The sequence below is a fragment of the Ricinus communis genome, chromosome 6, assembly GCF_019578655.1.
Source record: "Ricinus communis isolate WT05 ecotype wild-type chromosome 6, ASM1957865v1, whole genome shotgun sequence".
NCBI classification, from domain to species: domain Eukaryota; kingdom Viridiplantae; phylum Streptophyta; class Magnoliopsida; order Malpighiales; family Euphorbiaceae; genus Ricinus; species Ricinus communis.
Genome location: NC_063261.1, coordinates 15,782,926 through 15,805,274, shown reverse-complemented (window position 1 = coordinate 15,805,274; position 22,349 = coordinate 15,782,926). Strand labels below are relative to the sequence as shown.

Below are 22,349 nucleotides of genomic sequence, written 5' to 3'. Positions count from 1 at the left end.
GAGCAATGGAAATATTGTGTGGGATAAAAAGATCTTTTATATGCTTAGTTCTCGTTTTCAATCCACATTCCTGCTTGTTTTCATTGACATTCAACATTTTCTCAATAACTGTTTGAAATCAGTCAGAAAATTTTAGAACTTCTCAATAACACTGCATTTTTCAATAATGTTACTTGCATCTCAAAAAAAGAAAAATGGGGCTCAAAATTATTGGCTTTGCACATCAGAAGTTTCGTGTAATTTCTTTTCCCCTTCTATTTCTGGTGTATAAACTCATTTACATGTATACTTAACTGCAGTTCAGACCTGTAAAAATCTAGAATATTATGTGGTTAGAGCATCAGGAAGAGTAGTTGGTGCTCCAAGAACTTTTCCACCAACATCAGGAAATGTTTCATGCCCTGGCAAAGCACTCACTTTCCCATCTCTGCTGACATGAACTGGGTATTGCATCAAGTGCCCTCTCATTTCCTTGTTCTCCTCAGCCACATAGGCTTTCCAGTTTCGTCTTGCAGTCTTGTTCACACGCTTCATGCACGTTAAAGACTCTGGTTCCCGGAATTCCCCTTCCAGGACGCCCAGGTGCTCTGCCCAGAGAGACATGCGATAACCATAAACCTGCATCCATGCAAAATTTAATACATTATCAATTCAAATACATTCTGTTGCATTCCCAAAATGCAGTGAAGATTATACCCATAACATATGAACTTGAAGCATTATTTCTTTTACTTTCTCTGAACACACATAAAACTTGTAGATTGAGTTGGATAAAAAGATCTTTTCTTTTTTCTTTTTTCCCATTATGCTAAGGGGAGAATTTGCTTAAAACCAACATCTTCAAGTCTCCAACTTGTCCCTTGGGCCTCAAGGTGCAGGTTGTTGAAACTTAACATAACAGAAATGCTGTATCACGAAGATGTATGTTTATCAGTAATTCCATGATCTCGTTTTCCTGAAACATCCACAGCCTGGGCATAATAAGCAACTTTCAATTTTTATCTCTTCTCCCTCCATTTCCTTTCCTCCTCGAAGAATTCATCTTCTCCAAGACGACATTGGTGATAGGCAGTCTAATCATACGATATTTGATTACCATGACAGAAGACTGACACAGTCAAATTATAGCTTCACATTTGATAAATGGCAATATAACTGGTACAGTTCTCAGCAAGAAACTCAGAAGGAATGTGATCAGGCTCCATCGTTCACAAACTACTGCATACTTAGTTGGGGTAATCACTCCTAACCTGTTTCGGAGTTTCCTCTATGTCACGGAAGAACTTCAGATCTTATTTTCACTATCTGGAATAGAAATCCTACCTGTACGGTTATATCCTCAATCATATAGTTACTTCTTTCTTGCGTACCTTGGTTGACTTTAGAGTTATATAGTTAATTATTTCTCGTCTTCCTTTGTTACTTGAGAGTTTCAAAAAGTAAACAATACAAACGAAACAGTTAATGGTAATCTTCAAGCACATCAACTCCTTAAAATTGTCATGAGGACCTGTTATTGAAGAGACAAATGACCCTCTTTCTTTATGCTTTTCGTTTCTGCCTTCTTTCTGTTTCCCAGCTAAATTTTATGTATTTCTAAAGTTAATAGTTCAGTAGTTTTTCTTAGCCTTTCCGTCCTACTAGATTAATCCAGCACCCTAAACACCAGGAATTTTCATGTAGAATTTCCATTCATGAATAAGTGAATTATGAAAAGGAAAAAGGTGATCAGAGAACCATATAAAGATGGAGATCTCAACAGCAGACGCATTTTATTGATATTCTCTTTGAAAGACATACTAAGATAAAATCTTGAAAAAGAAAGCTTAATATATGGAAATATTTTCAAATTTCTACGTTTCTGCATAGGAGAGAAAATGTTCCAAACCTGGCCACGTGGATGAGAATTTTTTTCTTTCCAAGTGTAAGTTGGTTGGTAAGAGCCCATCGCAATTTCTGTGTCCCTTGAACCATCTAAGGATCTCTGGTTAATGTTTGCTGATCCTATGATTACATACTCATCATCAACTATCATCCCTTTGGAATGGACATAAATCATAAATCTGCGGTTCTTTTGGGCTGCTGCCTGTTAAGAAAAGAAAGAGACAGTATATGAAACATCTCAATATAACAAAGACAATAATGATTTATATGCATAATCCAGCATATAGCAGCATCGTTCTGTTTTCAAACTCTGCAAAATGATAAAACTAATTGGTCCTTAATCATGCAAACATTTCACTTAAGCCTCAATTTTTCTTCTGGCCACCATTTTGTGATGAAAAATAAATACATTGATGTAAATGCAGAATACTGTTTCTTGATTTTAGAGGTCAAGTTAACACATGGACAATATAATTAGCAAAGTTTTTCCAACAATACAAAACCTAATAGGTTGCATTAGACAAGAAAAATGGGCTGCATTAATATGTTATTGATTTCCTTATGTCTATCGTTTACGTGGGAAGATGAAGGTTAATCATTCTGCAGTGAGCATCATATATTTGCATTTTACATTAGCTGATTTCTAATTTCATATTAAAGTTGACTGCCAGATATGGAGTGTTGGAAAATAAATGGTAAAATGCAACCTTATACATACTTCACAGAATAGGCAAGACAAGCATACCAATGAACGATTTTCAGTTTGTTGATTCATATGGGAAGGATTTAGTGGACATGAAGCTTCATGTTTGCCAAGGCAATAGAAGTTTAAATAGTCCTGTGGATGATACATATCGGAAAGGCCTGCTTCTTCAAGGGCCTTACCAATAATTTTGTACATCATGGCCATTGTTTGCCCCTGTAATTATTAAATCGTCACATAAGCTTCAGAAATAAATAAATAAATAAAAGAATCATTATGCATAATATGCAGTCGTGTCTACAAGTTTTATCAGGGTGTACAAAGATATTTAGATTTAGAAGAAGAAGCAGAAGAAGATTATGTTTTCCCTTCCACCTCATAATAGAAGGTAAATGAATTGGTCCAATAATAAAAATCACCTGATTAGGTACGCAGAAATGATAAGGATCTAGAGAAACACCATACAATAAGCAGAAATGTAAAAGGCAATGTGTAGTTGGCATGGTCAAAAATGAAATTAGACTAACCTGCCAAAACAAAATTTCCTGCACTGAAGAACTAGTGGGGACACCCTCTGGCCACATTGGTATTACTATATATACTGAAAAATGCTCATTTGCATTGATTTTACTGGCAATTTTCAAGGCTATCTCCATTGGGATTAAGTTATCCGCACCTGTTTGAAGATAAAAGCGTAAATAGCACTTTCATTATAATGTATATAGCTAAAAGAAAAACTGAAACTAATTTCATTATCATGACTGTCAATTGTCACTGAAGAAATATATTTTGTAGTACACACCTGCATTTTTGTATGACGGCCAGTAGTAAGAAGATCCAAGAAAATATTGATTCTCTATGTATATGAAATGTTGTGCTGATCTTATTGCTTTTATGTATGCTGTATGAATGCTCTTATCTACTTTCAGGTTCTTCCCACACACAAGATTCTGCATGGAACGAGCGAAGTTACTGAGTTAGATTTACTAGTAGGACTTCACATAAATGTAAAGCCATAAACATTAAATAATCTTAATTTAGTTCTGATAATCAAGAGAAATGCTTTACTCCTATGGCATAAGCAGGAGTACGAAACCTAGTTAGTTCTAACCTGAGCCACAGCTTCTTCAATAGCCTTTGGAAAACCCTTCACAGATCCCGAGTCAATTGACCGGAATATCTACCAAAGAGCACAAACCACATTATAATTTCTGCAGGCTCATATCAGAAGAGTAAATGATCTACAATAAAACAAACTCCTGCTTACTTGCACATGCCAATTCTCAGGATCTTTTTCATCAGTGACGCGCACAACTTGGTCACCGTTAACACCAGGAGAAGGAGTGAGTATCCATGAAATACGATCTAGCCTTATCAATGAATCATCATTCCAGTGAGTAACCTTTTTGAGCCTGAAGTCACGCCATTTTGTTGCTTTCCTCCATCTTTGTTCAAAATTTGTCAATACATCATATGCTGCTGGACCCTCAATTTTGCAGTGCAAATCATGCCATGGTTGTCTTGGGCTTTTGGCATTAGACTAAACATATAACATATAAAAATCAATAACAAATATTTTAAGATTGTTTTAAGAGGTTTTCCATCTGGTTTATTTGGCAATGGTTTGTGATTTTTTCATCAACAGGAAAAACAATAGACCTACTAGACCATTAGAAGCAAAGAACATTCCCATTACACATCTGACTGACAATACTAACTTATGATGGTGATTGCAAAGAAAAAATCAGTTGTGCTTCATATGTAAGAACTGGACTAAAATTTCTGAGAGTGAGACTATCATTCTTAAAGTTGCTTGACGTACAAACCCCATGAAGTTTAACCTCCATACTAGTTTCATATTTGCCAGTGTATTCTTTTTGACTTTCAAGCTAAGCTCTTCTCTTGAATGTCATTCCAATTCAAAAAAAAAAACAGATGACAGCATAAACTCTAGAATGACAGCAGTTGGCATCTTGATCGACAAGATAACATGATTCTAAGCAACCTCAATTCAGAAGAAGACAGTCACATTATTTTGTTTATACCATTCAAAGAAGGATTTGGTCATAATACTACACTGAGACGCTTCATTAAAGGTGGAAAACCAGATATTTATCATTATTAGAAATTCCAATCCATGTAGGTTGCTTGATGATCCTCAAGGGGAAAGAAATGGCAGATCAATCATAGGCTTATAAATTAAAAAAAGGGTATTAAACAAGAGAAAATAGAAAAATTCAAAGAAGGAAAAAAGAGAATAAAGGAAGCAGCTGCTTAACTACTGTATCTCTCTACAAACCCAAACTTTCACCCCTCAACATTTTTTTTGGCCTCTTGCAAATGAACCACAAGAAGGATGAAAAAAGGACCCTGTACGTTCATTCAATCATCTAACAAGAAATTCTATAAATTCAGCATGATCACTAGTATGAAATTAAGGGTAAATTTGGCATTTGTCAGGAGCATTATCCCCTAGAGGTTTCTATTCTGCGCTGTTATTATTACTGCTCCTTGTTTGAGGGGTTTTGTACAAAATAGAGGGAATGTCTTCTAGCACAGTGTAAGGAGGAAGCATTGTCGTCCTTGTACTCAAAGATAGTTCTTCTTTAATCCAAAACTCAAGGTACAATTACAAATGCCCGTAAGTATTCGACGTGCCATGTAACAAAAACTACCCTAAATGCCATTAAGCGATGTAATGCACTTTACTGTATCATAATATGTTTTGCATCTGATATGTTGCATATTGACACTGAGAAATGCTAGTAGAAGAAAGATGGGGTTATGTTAATAAAAAATGGTGGTAGAAATAATTGGTCTCATGCTAACGGTGTCAATTAGGCATAGATGATCTGATTACAACATGAAAGTGCTAATTTGTCATGTAAATATTCCATAATATATTGAATTCCACGAACAATCATACAGAATTAATTGTGCATTAATAAAAATCAGCTCACAGAAATTTCTTGAAAGGTTAAGTGAGCACTTACTGAAAATGAAGGATTATGAAAATCATTTTTAAAGACCGTGTCAAGATCAGTAAAAAGCCTGTGCTCAGGAGTGTCATATCTTCCATCACATAGGTCAAGGCCACCAATGAAAGCAGTAATTTTCCGATTATTTCCAGAAGCTTGAGTGTCAAGAAGCACACACTTCTGATGATGCGTAAAAAGGGTTCCTACAACCTAGACTAGAAGGATCCATACAATCAGAAATCATAAGAGAAAAGAGAAAAAGCAGAGAGAGAAAACCGTACTGTTAAGACTAGCAGTATGTCAGCTAGTTTGTTTCTTTGTTTTGTCTTAATTGCTGGGTATTAGTAGCTTCTTTTAGTTGTTTTTGCTTAGTTCAAATATTTAGTTAAAGCATTGGCAGCTTTGTTAATCAATGCATGTAGTTTTTAGTTTACTTGTACCAGTGTACAAGCTTTTCAACTTCTTATAATCATAGTTTAAGTGGTATAAGTATTTTCTGGTTTTAGTTGATAATATAACAAGTTTTTCCAGCAATCTTTTCTTGTTCTCATCTTCATTTGCTTCTCCATTTTCTTAAAGAAACTTAAACACGTACGCACTACAACAATTATGTTTGAAGATGAAATTTTGTCAACATAATACTACTATCACATCCATAGATTAGTATCATCTAATTACATGGAAGTTTAAAAACCAAATATATGAGTTCCACACCTGTTGCTTGAAAATGCTAAGCTTATTGCTAGCATAACGAGGAGCAAGCACACAATGGACACTAGAGTGTTTGAAAAACTTTCTAGTTTTTTCATCATGGGTCTGCATTACGCCTTCCTGTACTCAAGATCACATTGAACAAACTGAAGTTAAATCTCCATCGAACTGTAGAATTGTCAATATAAAACTATAAATATCAATGGCTGTGCATCCCTACTGTCACAAGCTAAATTATAATAGCGAGGAACGGAAGGGAGAGGGATTGAGGTTTGTTCAGAAAATTCTTTCTGCTTATGGAATGTATCATTCAAATTTCACCCAGAAAAGTGATTATGGCCATTTATATTATAGAATCACTTCCATGAATAAGTTTTTTGAAACTAAATATGGTAGAGGAACTAGCGCAGAAGAAAGAGTATTGATGCCTTTGCTAATCATAAGGATTTAATCACTCCCACAAATAATTCAGTTGACACCAATGAGAAGCTTTGGCTCAAAAACCTCTCTGTATTAGGGAGGATAAAGATTAATGCTGGTCAAACACACAACAGAAGAATTAAAAATTTGAGAATATTCATGTTTCATGAGCATCACCGTTTTCAAATAAAATTTGTCATGTGAAGTTTTGTCATCCCATATCAGCATAACCACACGGACGCCTTCCTGTGACTTGTATTTCAGCAACTCCCCTAAGGAAAGCTCTCCTCCAGAAGGTAATGGCTTTGTTGGCTCCCTCACAAGCTTGACAGGATGAAATATTGACCACCCAATAATATATATGAGGTGATGAGCTTCCAAGATGGCATGGCACATATCTTCCCAACATCTACTATGCTGGAAAACGTTTCCACCATCCAGTAAAATCTCAGGTAGCATAGCATCAGGTACATGAGCATCTTGATAAAAAGTCAAATTCCCTCCTTTACGAAGCGGAAAGTGTGTATTTGGAACTCCTGCATAATCTGGTCCAGCACCAACCCCATCTTTATATAAAGAGTTCTCACCAACTGACTTGAACTGAATCGAAATATGTAGCTCAGGATAAGGTTTCAAGCAATTCCCAAAATGGCCAATGATAGGAAACCAATCATTAACTATATTTCCTGAGATGATCTTTTCTACAGCTATGTCTACTACTCCAATTAGTTCAGCTCCAAGAACGTCATTATCCTTGACATGGAACTCCACTTTTACAACCGGGTGAGCAACTGGCACACAGAAATGCTCGTCCCATAATGGGTTCTCACAGTTGGTGATTACTCTAGTTTGAGCTACTGTTGCCCCTGCAAGGCAAACAGATACATAAGGGTCACTTGTGATCATTTTATTTCTGCCTGAATGCTTGATATGTCTCTTTCCGCAAGGGTTTGTGCAAGATCCAAACACAGTAAAACATCTTCTCATATGTTCTGCTGGTAAATCCATATTTGGTAGAGATTTAGCTTCTATAATCCACACATCTAATTCACCATGCAAAGTAGTAGGTTCGTTAGAAGCTGCGACCCCATTAGATTGAGACTTGCGAGGACGATCATTGGCTCTATCCATTATGACTTGTTAACGGTGCATATATCAAATTCTCTTCTCATCTAATTCATGCTTCAACAAGCTCCATGGTTCATCAATTAGAACCAAACATCAGATTTTGAAGTACCAGTAAATAGACAAACATGTAAAGATTGATTCAGTTATACAAATTTAACTTGCAAAGTTGGATCTACAAGTCAAAGCTCGAGGACTTCATTCCTCAACAGAAGGTCCTATATTCATAACCAGTAATTCAGGCAAGACAGGATATGGAATTCCAAATTTATCAATCAGAGGTCACACTCCCCATAAACTGATCCAAGAATCGTCTCTTCCTGTTAATGCCACAGAGAAAAGAAGAATTTCAAGCAACAAGGAGGAAGATCAGTTTCAGAAAATAATTTCCACTAGCATTTACTCAGATAGCCCAGACATACAGAGTTCGAGAGTAGAATATTCTGCAGATCCAACCCAAATGCTAGGAAAGAGGATAAGCAACTACTTTTCAGATATAACAAATTTAAGCCCCCACCAAAACCTTATCAAAATGACATTAACATCCCCAATGGTATTTATTTGACATATAGGAATTCATTTCTATGCATCTACATTTAATAGTAACTCTTAAATCGAGGAAGAGAAATTAGCAAGGAAAAAAGAAGATTTACATACTGAAAGTTATGACTACATAGAAAGGGCATACTGCAGATAATTGAGTAATTAGTAATCAGGAATTTAAGCCTATATACATCATGAACAAATTTACAACTTCCCAGGTCTTTTCCAAGTTAATAGTGAACCAAACTGCAATAGTAGCTCTAGAGATATTAACTCCATTTATTTATCATAAATGATTCACTATAAATTCTTAATTCCAGGATGCAAACGGGTTGCCAAACAGAAGACAAGGCAGTATCAATTGACTTTAAGACAGTTTCTTGTAAGTCTGGTCTCTTAATTTTCAATTTTCATTAAGGCATTTAGTTTTGTATTCAATGAACAACTTAAACACAAAAGAGACATGGCAGTCTATAATGGCTCCTTAAGCGAGTCATAAAAGCTCTCTAGTTGTGTCCAAGGAGGCAGCCCATAAAGACCGTGGCTGCCAATGCAACTGCGGAACTCAAATTGTAGCACAAGCTTAGTCCTAACTCGACATTTTAATAAGGGCCTTTGAATAAGTCTTCCCAAAAGTTAGCCATTATGGTGCTAGAGTCTACTGCCTTGTCTATCCCTACCAAATTTCTTACAGAACCAAAGCTGGACAATGGGGCAGCTAACACATCCTCAAGGGAGGATCTTATGTTGCCAATGGTGTTCATTTACTCCAGAAAGCAACCATCATAAGTAAATCAAATGCTACAGCAGGGCTGCACCCATAATGAATGTCAAACAAATTTCATACTTTGACACTGATAATTGAGTAAGTGACATGATAAGATTATCAGCTCAAATATTCAAAGACATGCCTATGGCTAGGATGACTAAATTCTAAAAGGCCAGTTTGACATTGATATGGAGCACCCTGCTTTTGGACATTTATATTATTATTTGTTTAACTATACTAATTCTGGTGTTTTAGAACCCGTTTCTGGAGAAAAAATGGTTTACTCAGCTTCTCTTAAAAGTCGAATTCCAAAAAGCATCCAGAAGAAAAAATAAGAAAGTAAAGGACAGATCAAATGCAGGTTGCAGAAGGCAATGCCAAACTACCATTTAAGAAGTAATTAATATCCAACAAGTTTCTTTTTGTTAAAATAGGTAACTTAAAAAGAAAAGAAAAACGGAACATAGCAAATCATTAATAAGGAGACTCTGTGACGTACCTATGGCGAGGATGTCCGTGTAAAGGTAGTTTGGAATTTTTACACAGTTAGCAAGACAGAAACATATTTATGTTGGTGACACTAACCATATGTAGAACTTGTGTACAGGCCGAGGAGACTTGATTGGGCAATTTTTAGCTTGTTTTGGAAAGTAAACGATCCTAAACTTGTACAGAGGCTGAAGAAATTTTGTTGGCAATTTTAGCTTGACTTGCAATGGTGGAAAAGTATACTACATCTGTAGAAGCTTTAGGATTTATTTAATGGCTTGGAATCTTCAACAGTATCAAAATTGTCAGTTCATTTAGCAAGTATAAGGGTTTAGGATTTCAGAATGATAGATAAATAGATAGATATACTGACACACTAAGTTATGTCCATCTCTTTTCATTATTTTCAGCACCCTATAATGCTAAACTACAGATCAAGATGGTTGTCATTTCTCATGATTTTATTACCTGGGTGATTATCACATAATTCCAGCAACTTCATAATCTGTCTGGGTTTTTCCCTTTCTTAAGTTATACACCATGTAATTCCTCAACCATCGTCATAAAACATAAAAGGCATGAAAATAGAAACGAAAACTTTCATCGAGGACATCGAAAACCCATATAAATATCATTAAAGAAAACATTAAAAAACCAATACAGCGATGAAAATAGCAAATTTCAATCCCCCCAAATATGAAAATTACTTAAGGTAGAGAGTTAGAATTATATGATTGATTACCTGAGGAAAGCAAAAAAGAAGAAGAGACGGTAGGATCAGAGGATGGATATAATAAACTAGGAGATAAAAATGATATGATGACACCACCCACTGCTTCTTTTCTTTTTTTTCTTGTTTCTTTTTTTGCTTCTGTTTTCCTTCTTTTTCTTGATGAAGCAGCATCACCATTCACCACCACCTCCATGAAAGAGGAGAGAGAAAGAGGGAGAGTCTGAACCGAAAAAGGCGGGAAATTTCTGCCAGACCAATGGTAAACAAAAAAAAAAAAACGGTTTTTGCCACCTCATGCAAGTGAGATAGACACTATTCGTCAGAGGTTAGAACCCAATTACTGAATATTGAATTTTGCAAATTATATTTGCATAAATAAAATTTCAATTATATTGCTTTAGACTTATCAATTTGAATTTTATGTTTCATCTCTAGTTCATGAAAGGCAAATAATTTTTATGCAAATGTTTTAACAAAAAATCGATTGAATCATGGAATTAAGTTTCGAGAGTGTTACAGAAAAGGTTTAATTATAAATTTTACACTTTTTAATAATTTTATCCAATTGTTCTAAAATTTTAAAAGAAATATACATTCTTTTAATTTATTTTCACAAATACTTTCTGACGATAATCTTTAAAATTTTAAAATAAAAATGATAATGTGAGAAGTCGAATATACTTAATAAAAGAATGACAATAAAAAAAAATATTGAAATCTCACGTATGTATATTCTATCATATTTTTTACATTTAGATATAAAAAAAAAATTATTGACTAATTTTTATGTTAATAAATAGAATTGACTTGCTACATTTTCTTTTTTACTGTAAGATTTTAAAAATTATTATTGAAAAGTATTTTTAAAATAAATTGAAAAAAATACATTTATTTTAAAATTTTAAAACAATTAAATAAAATAATTAAAAAGTGTAAATCTTAATATTTAATTAATAATTAGGCCTATGAAAAATACCTATTAATTATTAATTGTCTTCCTTCCATTTGTTATAAATCAGCATACATAAATCATAGAAGTTTGGGTTTGAGTAATTCTTTATAATATTTAATTCTATTTAAATTAATCTGCCTATTATTAGTATACTATTCCTTGATTCTATTTAAATTAACTTGCTAATTAGTAATATACTATTTTGCATAGAAATTGGTTGTTAGCAACTCCTAAGGTGACATGCAAACCATAGCAATTCATTTTTATTTCAGTTGTTTTACATTGTAGATTATGAGTGGAATTAATTCAAATAACATGAATATTATCTTTAACTTTAACTTAAAAATATCCAATATAGTATTTTGAGTTTCCAAAATGCCTTTCATAATAAATATGAAAAAGGAAAAAAAAAATAGAAAGAGTTGGAATAAGGGTATTTTTGTCTTGAAAAAAGAAATCATAAATTTAAAATTTACAAAAAATCAATAGACTTTATTTGTACAAAACAATTTTGTCAAACTTAATTTTAAAACAAGTATCGGTGTTAAGAAAATTTTCAGAAAAAGCATGTTTCACAAAATCAGTTCCAATCAGACCCCATAAAGGCTCCTATTACTATAATACTATCCAAGCAACAGTGCTAATTTGGCAGAAATATTTCACTATAAATTATTAATATAATTGATGAATCAAGAAAAGAAATTAGGAAAACCAAAGAGCACTCTCATGCCAAGTTCATAATACATATGCAGTCCCCCACAAACTGGTAACAACTCACATCAAATGGGAAAAGTTTAATCCTACTCTCCTAGTACTAATCAGTTAGTAAGAACAGAAAGGTAATACAAAAAGGTTCTACATTGTATCCTCCCTTGTTCAGAAGCCTGATCAAGTGTATGATAAAAGTGATTTACAAGTCCCCACTTTCCATTGCCTTGGGCAGATGGACTCACCTCCTAAAATCTTCCCTGCAAAAACAAACAAATTCAAAGAACAAATGAGTTGGACAAATTTGGAGATAGAAAAAGGAATCTACCACCTACAATTGCAATTGTTCTTTTCACAGAACTTGGAAGGATTTCATGAACTTCCAGGGTGGGAGAAATTTATCAGGTGGGATCAATTTGTATAGAAGAATAGCAATTAGAGTACCAAATAGAGTCATTTCTAGTCATCTATACAATAGAAATGTTGCGATCATTTTCCACCATTGCCTTGCATACAAACAGTGGCAGAGTCAGAAAATGACATTTCAAATCATCCCTAAATAATCTTCATCTGTATCTCAAGCTAAGCAACCATGCAGGATACTCTGTAAAGGACATTCCAAGGGATTTCAGTTCTTTAAATACAGATGCATCCTTTCTGGAGACTCTAGAATGGCCTATATTGCTTATATTTGCAGAAATAACCTAGGCTGAGTGTGGAGTGTGTCCACAAAGAAGATCCATCGTGCATCAGCCTTGATATCTGAAGCAGAGGCTCTTAGGTAGGCCATCAAGTTCATTAAAAGTACAAATATAGCTAAATTCGAATTTGAACTAGAAGTATCAGTGGTTGCAGAGCAGATTGTTACAGCAACCACAATGATAATACTCCCCGGCCATTTTTGCCAATTGTAGAAGAGATGGTTTAATGTAAGCAGAAGTATTGACAGTTGTACTTTTAGACATATTAGCATAAGTGCAAATTGTGCAGCAGATTGGATTTCAAAGAATTTTGTGCACTGTCCTTGCCAGGATCGTGGCTCAATCCTCACCCGACATTGGCCAAAATCCTTTTCTCTGATGTATCTGTCTCATCTCATTAATGAATTTCACTTCATCATGTCTCCCAAAAAAAAATTTTGTGTAAACTTCTTCAAGGGTGGAGAAACTTCTGACCACTGCCTAGCATCCAAATAGTGGCATAGTCAGAAAATGACATTTCATTCATCTCATCCAACTGGCTTGTCATGGACACATATTTCAAGCCTTCCCAAAATGATTTTCATCTGTATTATGCAACTTTTGCAGAATCCTCTGCAGAGGAGGTTCCAATTAATTACTTTTAAAGGAAGTGCCTTACCTGGTTTGTCCCATTGGTGTATAATTTGCTTGCTCTCCTTGGATGTTCCTCTGCTCCATTTGTGAGAACCTTGGTCCTTCACCAGGATAGCCCTGTCCATAGCCAGCATTTGTGCCCTGTCCACATGTTTCAGCATGTGAAGGTGAAAAATTCCGGTTATCTCCCCTAAAATCCCTCTGACCTCCTTGCGGGAAGCCGCTTTGATCTTGGGGATACTGATTTCCCTGCTGCCCCTGATTATAATTTCCCTGATGTGGACCTCCTCTATTTGCCTGATGATTCCCACTGTTCATTGGCATTCTTTCCCCTTGTCCTGGAGGACCATAATTCTGCTGTGGTGGATAATTTTGAGGAGATCCATAATTTTGCTGTGGTGGAAAATTTTGTGGAGGTCCATAATTTTGCTGTGGTGGATAATTTTGCTGTGGAGGTCCATAATTTTGCTGTGGTGGATAATTTTGCTGTGGAGGTCCATAATTTTGCCGTGGTGGACCTTGTTGATTGTATTGGGGACTCCAACGTTGATTTGGCATCCCACCTCCTTGCTGGTCATATCTTGGTTGTTCAGAATTCCTCTTGAATCTACCTCCCCCCCTCTTATACTGAATTGGCGGTGGTCTCGGTGTTATTACCCCATTTTCGTACAGGTCTCCTGTGATGCAGAAAAATCCTTTTTAAGTCAAAAGATTTTAAGAAAAAGAATTCAACTGAAGTAAGTTTTACATTGCCTCCATATTCAGCAGAAAAAATTAGAATCAAAACTAATATTATGCTAAGAGTCACCTGCAGACAAAATACATAACATAACATTTTGAACATATTGCAGATAAAGTAAAATCAAATGCACACTCCTTATCCCCTTCTCAAATATAAACTCACAATGAGATGGATATGTTCCTTCGCCCTCCCTACTCATGACCACCTTCCACCCAAACATAGTTCAATAAAACAAATAATTTTGTACAGGGAAAACCTTACCTCCATACTGCTTGTTTTGAGGATCAATATAAGAATCCGGTAGCACAAATACAACCCCGGGTACATCTGTTAAAATAATAAACAGATAATCAGCATCCAGACCTTATCAAAAGTGGTAAAAAGAATCAGTATATTACAGTTTGAAGATGCTAACAAATGCACATACCTTTAAAGCGTTCAGACTCCTCTTCTGTCATCACAGCCTGAAAGCCTTGATAAGTAGTGGTGCTACAAGCATATATTTTTTTCTTCGCCTCCTCAATACTTAAGCCATAAGAAGATCCCAGAATAAATCATTTGATTACATTAAAATAATCAAACATCAAGATCACTAAGCTATCAAGCAATCATCCAACAAATAAAAGTGAACGCAATTGTAAATAAAACTTTGGCAAACGCTAAGGCTTTGTTTGGAAAAAGAATTATGTGTAAGAGTTCAAAAAATAAAAATAAAACAAAGAAATACCTAATTTTAAGTCCCTCAGCGCATATTCGCTCATAGGTAGCAACCATTTCTTCAGGAGTTGGCGCAGGATCTTTAGGAAAATCAACAGTAATCAACCAATGATTAAAATCACAACCCTCGAAAAGTACCATATCTTCCGTTATCTCATCTCCCTCTTTGTAAACCCTATACTCTTTCTTTTTCTGAGAGGATAGACATGTTTCTGATCCCCTGAACAGCCGTGTTTGGAGAATAGAGAAAAAGGATGGCGGCGATTGTATGGACGGTGTGGTAGGATTTTGCGGCAGAGGAAAATGAGGGGAAGTGGGGTTGATTAGTGTGCGTTGGAGAGTTGAGAGTGAAGTGAGTGCTCGACGGAAGCGAATTGCTTGTAGAGCCATGACTGGGTGCTAGCGATGATGGTGATGGTGGTGGCAGAGAAAGTTAAGAGAGGTTTTAGGGTTTTAGGAATGTTCTAGAGAATGGAGACCGGCAAGTGATAATTGTATTCTTTTTGGTTTTTTTTTTTCCCTTCCAAATTATTGATTGGTGTATTTTTTTTATATTTAATAATTAATAGAAAAGTGTTAGTTTTATATTTTAATATTAAATAATTAATATAATTTTTATTTAAAATTAATAAATATGTATCAATTATCTATCAATTTAATTTATGAAATACACCCAGTAAATTTTTCTTTTAATCATAATTTTTCTTCGTTAAAATTATCAACCTTATTAACTCTAAAAGAATTCATATTAACTTATCAATAACTAGTTTTTTTACTTGCATGTATTTGTAAATATTAATTATTTAACTTGTTAGAATTTAAAAATTAAAATTATATATATCTTAAATTTACTATTATAAATATTTCTAATGTTAAGATAATAATAAAATTTTTTATATATAATAAATTTATATTTAAATGTATCTATTTATAACTTAAGATATTAATTATTTATATAGCTATTAATAAATAAATTTAATATATTGTTAAAAAATTAAAATTTATATATATATTATAAAAGTATATTAATATAATTAAATAATTATATGATAATAATAATATATTTTATTTTAATAAAGTAAAACATAACAAACACTTTCTAGCTAGTGTAAAATATTTTAATTTTTAAATTTTAATATATATATATATATATATATATATATATATATATATATATATTTGTTTAGGATAAATATAATTAAGTGGATATTTGATATTTACTTTTTAATAATTCTTAAAATATAAAAAATTCATCCGAATTATTATAAAAATTTTATAAATTTTTTATGTAAATCATATCAATTATTTTAAAATTATTGTTAAAGTCTAATAACTAGTTAATAATTCATTATTTTAGATGACATATATTACTCATGGTACTATTGAATAAATAAATTTAGTTGACCTGACCGGTTAAGCAAAAACCGTAGACTTCTATGAAAAACCCTTAGCCACTTCTCTTGGACAGGATAAGGAAGAGACAGTACGAGTCCAGCTAAACCGGGATAAATAAATTTTAATTATATATTTTTATTTTTTTAAGTATTTTCTTTTATTATTTATCATTGCAAAATTAAATAAATAAATGAATAATTTCTTATGCACATGAAATTCTATTTTAAAGAACTTATATTTCTATATTTTAAAAAAATATTTCATTAATAAATTTAATATAATTATATAATATTTTAATTAAAAAATTACTAGTTATATAAATATATTTAAATAATAAATTATTTTTAAAACTAATAAAATTTTCGATAGAAATAGGAATTTAGTTAAAAGTTCACGATAAATCATTCTTAATAATAATTTATAATAGACTTTATTAGTAAAAAAATTAGAAATGTCTTTAATATTTATTATTATTATTATTATTGATGTTGTTATTGTTGTTGCTACTGTTGTTGTCTTCGTCGTTAACTATTATTTTCTTGAATATTATTCATTACAAGTTATTATGTTACCTCTATCTATTAAAAGGAAAAATACTTATTCTTATCTAAGACTTTTAATATAATGATTTAAAAGAGGTTATAAATACAATTAAATGATTTGTTATGTAACATAATATATATATATATATATATATATATATATATATAAAACTTATATTTTGTACATACAACACAAATGAAATACATATAAAATTTATCTTCGTCTCATTTATAATTTTTTTCTAACTAAATATAATTTTAGCTTGCTATGTTATTTAGTAGGATTAATAATAAGATTATAATATATTAATAATTAAAATTAGTTATAAAATAATCTATATTATCTGTTTGTATTTTGTAATTATTATCAATAATCAAATTTTATATTAATATAGAAAATTATAATTAAGGTTAATTATTTAATTTTATTTAAGTAGTTAAACTTTTATTTTCATTGTACAAAATATTTTTAATCCACTAAAAGTGTCAAATAGTGATCGTCGTTCAACAATTAATATTATTTTTTCTACTAAATTTTCTATATAATTCATATATGAAATCTAATATAATTATTAGAATGGATACGAGATTCAAAATGTAATATTTCTTTTTGACCTTTCTTTCTTTAATTTCAAATTGAATTCTATTCTTTCTATTCACCATTCTCAACTGAAACGTCAAGATGTAAAGGAATTATTTAAAAATAAACTTTTACCTAATTGGATCTTATAATAGTTATCATTTTATACTAATTTATCAAATAGTATTTTACCAAAAATATTTTAAGCGCATTATTATTATATTTTATAATGATACCTTTTTTTTTTGTTTCAATCATCATAAAATATATTTATACGTCTACTTAATTAATCATTTCTTAAATTTGAAGTTCAAATTTTAGACGTTTAAAATATTATTATAATCAAAACTTTGATGCTAATAATGCTGATTGTTATTACAAGAAGAGTATCGGCCATTATGTACAACTGTTCCCATTTCTATTTGTAGAGTTCAATATATATTAATTTATGAGATTTAGAAATTTTTTAATATGTATATTTAATTTTTGACACATAGAATTTTTTTGACATGCGTACTTTTTTATTTTGACATATATATTTATTTTTTACACATGGAATTCAAGCTGATATATAATTTTATAGTTTTTTTCTATTAATTTATTGATTAATAAGTTACATTTCTAATTAATTATATTTTAATATTAGATTAACTAATACATAGTTTCATAATCATATAACAATACTAATTCTATCTTAAGACACAGCATATTAATTATATTTTAATATTATATTAAATAATAAATTAATATTCTTATTAGATAATAATTAAAATTCTATAAAATAATATTTTTAATATTATATTCAATAATAAATTAATTTTTTAATTATATAATAAATTTTTAATCCTGAAAAGATCAATTGTATTAATAGTATTAATTCATATAATACTAAATTTAATTAATAAATATTTTTAAAATAATCTTTATATCATTATAATAATAAAATTTTAAGAAATTAAGAAGGATATTTAAAAATAGTTTATTTGCTATTATTTTTAAACTATTATTTATTAATATCAAATATTAAAAATTTTATTAAATTATATCTATCAACTTGATTTTATAATCAAACTAATAATAATGGTCGTGCAACGCGTATATAAATAGCTAGTATATATAAAACCATAAACATTAGTCTATTTTGATTTTATATAGTATGTATATGTGTATTAGTGAAATTTAATTGATCTATGCCACATTTTTTCTTATACTTCCTTTTCCTTTTTAAATTTAGATTTGTTATTTTTTATAAAATTTTATTTTATAACCAACATTGAAACTCCTAATAGAGTTAAACTTCTAGAACTACTAATATCAATTTCAATTAAAAAATAATTCAATTAATTAAAAAATCAATAAAGTTATTTTAGTAATTTTATATGTCCTTCCTCTTTAAGATATTCTATGGTCAATGAATAGACAATGAGAGAAAAAAAATTATTGGATGGAGAGGGAACAAGAAGTTATATTAACTGAAATTGAGATTTTTAGGTAATTTTAATTTTTTTCTTATCGAGTATTTTTAGTAAACTCTTTTGTGAAATATTATGCTTCTTTTTTGTTAAATACACAATAGACATAAAGAATTTTAATATGTGTTATATATAAAATTCTTGTTTTGACATGTATATTTATTTATAGTACATAAAATCTAAATTTATTTATAATCTTATAGTTTTTTATTAATTTATTAATTAATAAATTATATTTCTAACAAAATACAATTTCAATCTTAAAAAATAATATTTTAATTATATTTTTAATATCTTATTAACTAACAAATTAATTTTCTAATTGGATAATGATTTTAGTTCTAAAAGATTACATTTGAAATTATATTTTTATTATTTTATTAACTAGTTATACAATATTTAATTCTAAAAATTAGAAATATCAACTATGTTATAGTATTAATTTATATAATATTAAAAATTAATTAATAAATATTTTAAGATAATTTTTGTGTTATTTCATTAATAGTCTTAACATATTAATTTTTTTTAAGAAGATAATTAAAAATATTGAATCTATTTTTATTTCAAAATATTATAAAATAATTAAAAATATTAAAAAAAATTAGATTTTATATATAAATTCAGTTTTGCCATCAAAATAATATCAATGCAATGTACAGGTAAATAACTAGTTAATTTATAAATTTAATCATATTCTTTTGTTAGTGTCTTTTTTGTATTAGGAAGAAAATTAAAATCAAATTCAATTTTAGTAAAAGAATAACAAGACAAAAATTTAATCTGCCAATTGGACTTAAATTTATATTCAGATTTTTATATGATTATAATTGTTTTTATTACTATTATAATTCTTTTTATTACTACTAATAATATTCTTTAAGATTAAAAATACCTTAAAGATGCTTTTTTACTTTATATATTAACTCATTATCAACATATAAGTATATACAACTACGAAAAGCACATTACATAATATTAAATATATACATTTTTTTTATAAAGTTAATATAAGAATTAATTTAATATATAGTTTATTTATTATCTCTCTAGAATTACTTTTTAGAATTATTTTTTATCTATAATTTTCTTATTTCTCTATAACATCTTTATATATAATTATTTAGGTGAATTCACCAATTATTTATTATCTAGAGTTATTTCTCTAAAGTTATTATCTCTTTCTATAATTACTATATATATATAATTTATTTATTGTCTATCTTTTATCCACACAAATTTCTTTAACACTGTCTCATTTATTTTATTAATATCAGTTTTTATATTTTATTTTCTATATTATTACTTAAATTTTTTAATATTTTTTATACCGTTGGAACTGGTCGGAACCTGAATCGGTCAGTTCTAAACTAGCCCGAAATTCTCCCTCGGGCCATTCAGGGTTAGTTCCATGTGCCATAGATCATGGTTCAGAATCTCCAATTCACGAACTATGCCCAAGCCTAAATAGGTGTTTGATTTAAAGATTTTATGTAGCTAACAACTGTTTCTCAATCGATAATTACATTAAACCCATTTGGTAAGATTTAAGCAGTTACTGATTCTATCAATTTTATTTTAATTTTTAAAATTTAATTGCATAATATAATCCTTATTAAAACTTATTGATCCCATATAATTAATTATTTATAATTTAAGATAAATAATCATTCTTTTAAAATTATTCTTAATAATTAAATAATTATGATATTTATAATTATAGCATTTAAAATGAGAGATTTTTCATTAGTAAAATTTAAATTTTAAGTTCTAATTTTAAAATAATTATTATAATTTTTTTAAAAAATAAATACAATTGAGTTAAGCATAAATAATTATAATATTTTTAATTATTATACAATCTATTTATTAATTGGTATCATCAAAGATAGTATTATAAAATAAATTATATTTAAAAATAAATTATATCACCAATAGTAATTTAATATATTAACAGTAATAATTAATAAATTTTTTTAAAATAATTTAATTTATTAATTACCAACTACCAACTGCATTAATCAATTAAACAAACACTTTTTAAAACAATTATGAAACTTCATATAAAAATAAGAATACAGTAGAATTAGTTTTATGTGTTATTTAGGTCATATGTTTAATTTATTTATGGAATAAGTATAAAAGAAAATAATAATTTCTAAAGGAATAGAACAAGTAGACACAAAATAACTATTTTCATATTACAACGATGATGGTAGATGGCAGAATGGTTTGGATGGTAAATAGTGATGGTGGTAATGGGTGGATGAGTGTATTGGGTAATAAATAATAAAAAAAGATAATATAAATTAATTTAAGATTATAAAATTTAGAAAAATATTATTTTCTTAAAATGCAGAATAATCATTCTTAAACTCACTGTAGATATTTTATAAAATAAAGAAATAATAATATTACAAAACAATAATTATTTCAAAATCTCAAAGTAACTATTCTATATAAAATAATTATTTTATTCTTCAACTATTCCGCGAGCCAAACAAGGCCTAAAATTTCTAATCAAATATTGGAATAATCCCTTTACCATGCAATGAAATTTAACTTTCATTGGCCAATGTTAATTCACAATGACCAGTCCACCCGTTCTTTGTCCATGTTATCCCTAAATAACATACCATCAATTTTAATTTTGTAATATTAAAATAACTTTTATATTTTTATTATAAAATAAAATACATTCTTTTAAATAAAATTAATTTATCTTTTTAAAATAAATTAATTATTGATTAATAATGATTAATAAGTACAATTTGTGATAAATAAATAAATAAATTTAATTACGCTCAAAGAGTACAATTTTAATCTTGTTATAAATATGAATTTTTTTTTTCTGAGTTTTATTGATCGTGTTGATAAAATAATTATATATAATATATTGATTATGTTTGGCTCGTCAGCAAAAAATATAATTCGTTCAGTGACTATATTGAATAATAAATTAATTTTATTGTAATTTGACAAGTTTTTAAATGATTTCAATCTTTTGAATATTATGGCTCAAGCTCATTTTATCCTAGCTCATGCAACGGAAAATAAGCAAAAAAACTCATAATATTTTGTTAATAGAATTAGTAAACAACTAAAAAAATAAATATAATATAGAAATCCTAAACGAATTTTCAATCAAATAAATTTAATCATTATTGAAAATTCTTGATTTATTTTTAAATGTTGAAATCTTAACAGTTATGATATTTTTTATTTATATTTTTTTATTTATCATCTATTTGCTCAAATTCGCTATTAAAGAAACATAATAGATTTTGATATTAAAATATATAAACTCTAATCAACACGTAAAATATAAGATAAAAACACAGATTTTATTATTTATTATGACTGAAAAAGCTATTAAAAAAAATAAGGAGTTGAAGTTAGCTACAATCTAGGGTAGAAAAACAAAGGCACTAGAAAAGTGAAAAGTAAATATATGTAAATGGCGGCTAGAATCTCATAGATTTCTTTTTGTATCACAATTGTATATACTATTATATTTTATGATATTATGCTACTTACTTTTTAATATTTAAA

The 22,349-nt window shown here is 29.5% G+C and overlaps 2 protein-coding genes across 5 annotated transcripts; both read right to left on the bottom strand.

Moving 5' to 3' along the window:
- Nucleotides 1-44: 44 nt before the first annotated feature.
- LOC8267043 (phospholipase D delta) lies at nucleotides 45-10,627 on the bottom strand. Its single transcript, XM_002530624.3, has 11 exons — nucleotides 10,365-10,627; nucleotides 6,874-8,141; nucleotides 6,280-6,396; nucleotides 5,581-5,775; nucleotides 3,855-4,127; nucleotides 3,699-3,767; nucleotides 3,390-3,537; nucleotides 3,115-3,263; nucleotides 2,630-2,803; nucleotides 1,889-2,086; nucleotides 45-618 (listed from the first exon to the last, which is right to left on the bottom strand). Exons 2-11 carry the CDS (start codon nucleotides 7,825-7,827, stop codon nucleotides 325-327), a joined length of 2,571 nt encoding a protein of 856 aa, XP_002530670.2. The 5' UTR covers nucleotides 7,828-8,141; nucleotides 10,365-10,627; the 3' UTR covers nucleotides 45-324.
- Nucleotides 10,628-11,964: 1,337 nt separating this feature from the next.
- On the bottom strand, nucleotides 11,965-15,322 carry LOC8267736 (multiple organellar RNA editing factor 1, mitochondrial). 4 transcript variants are annotated; one of them, XR_007216406.1, is made up of 7 exons: nucleotides 14,819-15,322; nucleotides 14,519-14,616; nucleotides 14,353-14,418; nucleotides 13,853-14,026; nucleotides 13,375-13,813; nucleotides 13,067-13,196; nucleotides 11,965-12,275 (listed from the first exon to the last, which is right to left on the bottom strand). XR_007216406.1 is itself a non-coding variant. In XM_002530625.4 (5 exons), exons 1-5 carry the CDS (start codon nucleotides 15,196-15,198, stop codon nucleotides 12,257-12,259), a joined length of 1,215 nt encoding a protein of 404 aa, XP_002530671.3. In that variant the 5' UTR covers nucleotides 15,199-15,316; the 3' UTR covers nucleotides 11,965-12,256. The 4 variants fall into 4 exon arrangements, 1 of the variants encoding a protein (XP_002530671.3); XR_007216405.1 differs by having other exon boundaries at nucleotides 13,375-14,026; nucleotides 14,819-15,320; XR_007216407.1 differs by having other exon boundaries at nucleotides 13,067-13,192; nucleotides 13,375-14,026; nucleotides 14,819-15,319.
- Nucleotides 15,323-22,349: the final 7,027 nt, after the last annotated feature.

Coding starts and splice junctions, on each gene's coding strand:
- LOC8267043 (XM_002530624.3), bottom strand. CDS start 7,827: ATGGATAGAGCCAATGATCGTCCTCGCAAGTCTCAATCTAATGGGGTC. Junction 6,397..6,873: donor ACAAATTTTATTTGAAAACG/GTGATGCTCATG, acceptor TCTTGAGTACAG/GAAGGCGTAATGCAGACCCA. Junction 4,128..5,580: donor TTCATAATCCTTCATTTTCA/GTAAGTGCTCAC, acceptor TTATATGTTTAG/TCTAATGCCAAAAGCCCAAG.
- LOC8267736 (XM_002530625.4), bottom strand. CDS start 15,198: ATGGCTCTACAAGCAATTCGCTTCCGTCGAGCACTCACTTCACTCTCA. Junction 14,419..14,518: donor GGAGTCTGAACGCTTTAAAG/GTATGTGCATTT, acceptor TTATTTTAACAG/ATGTACCCGGGGTTGTATTT. Junction 14,027..14,352: donor TCAAAACAAGCAGTATGGAG/GTAAGGTTTTCC, acceptor TCTGCATCACAG/GAGACCTGTACGAAAATGGG.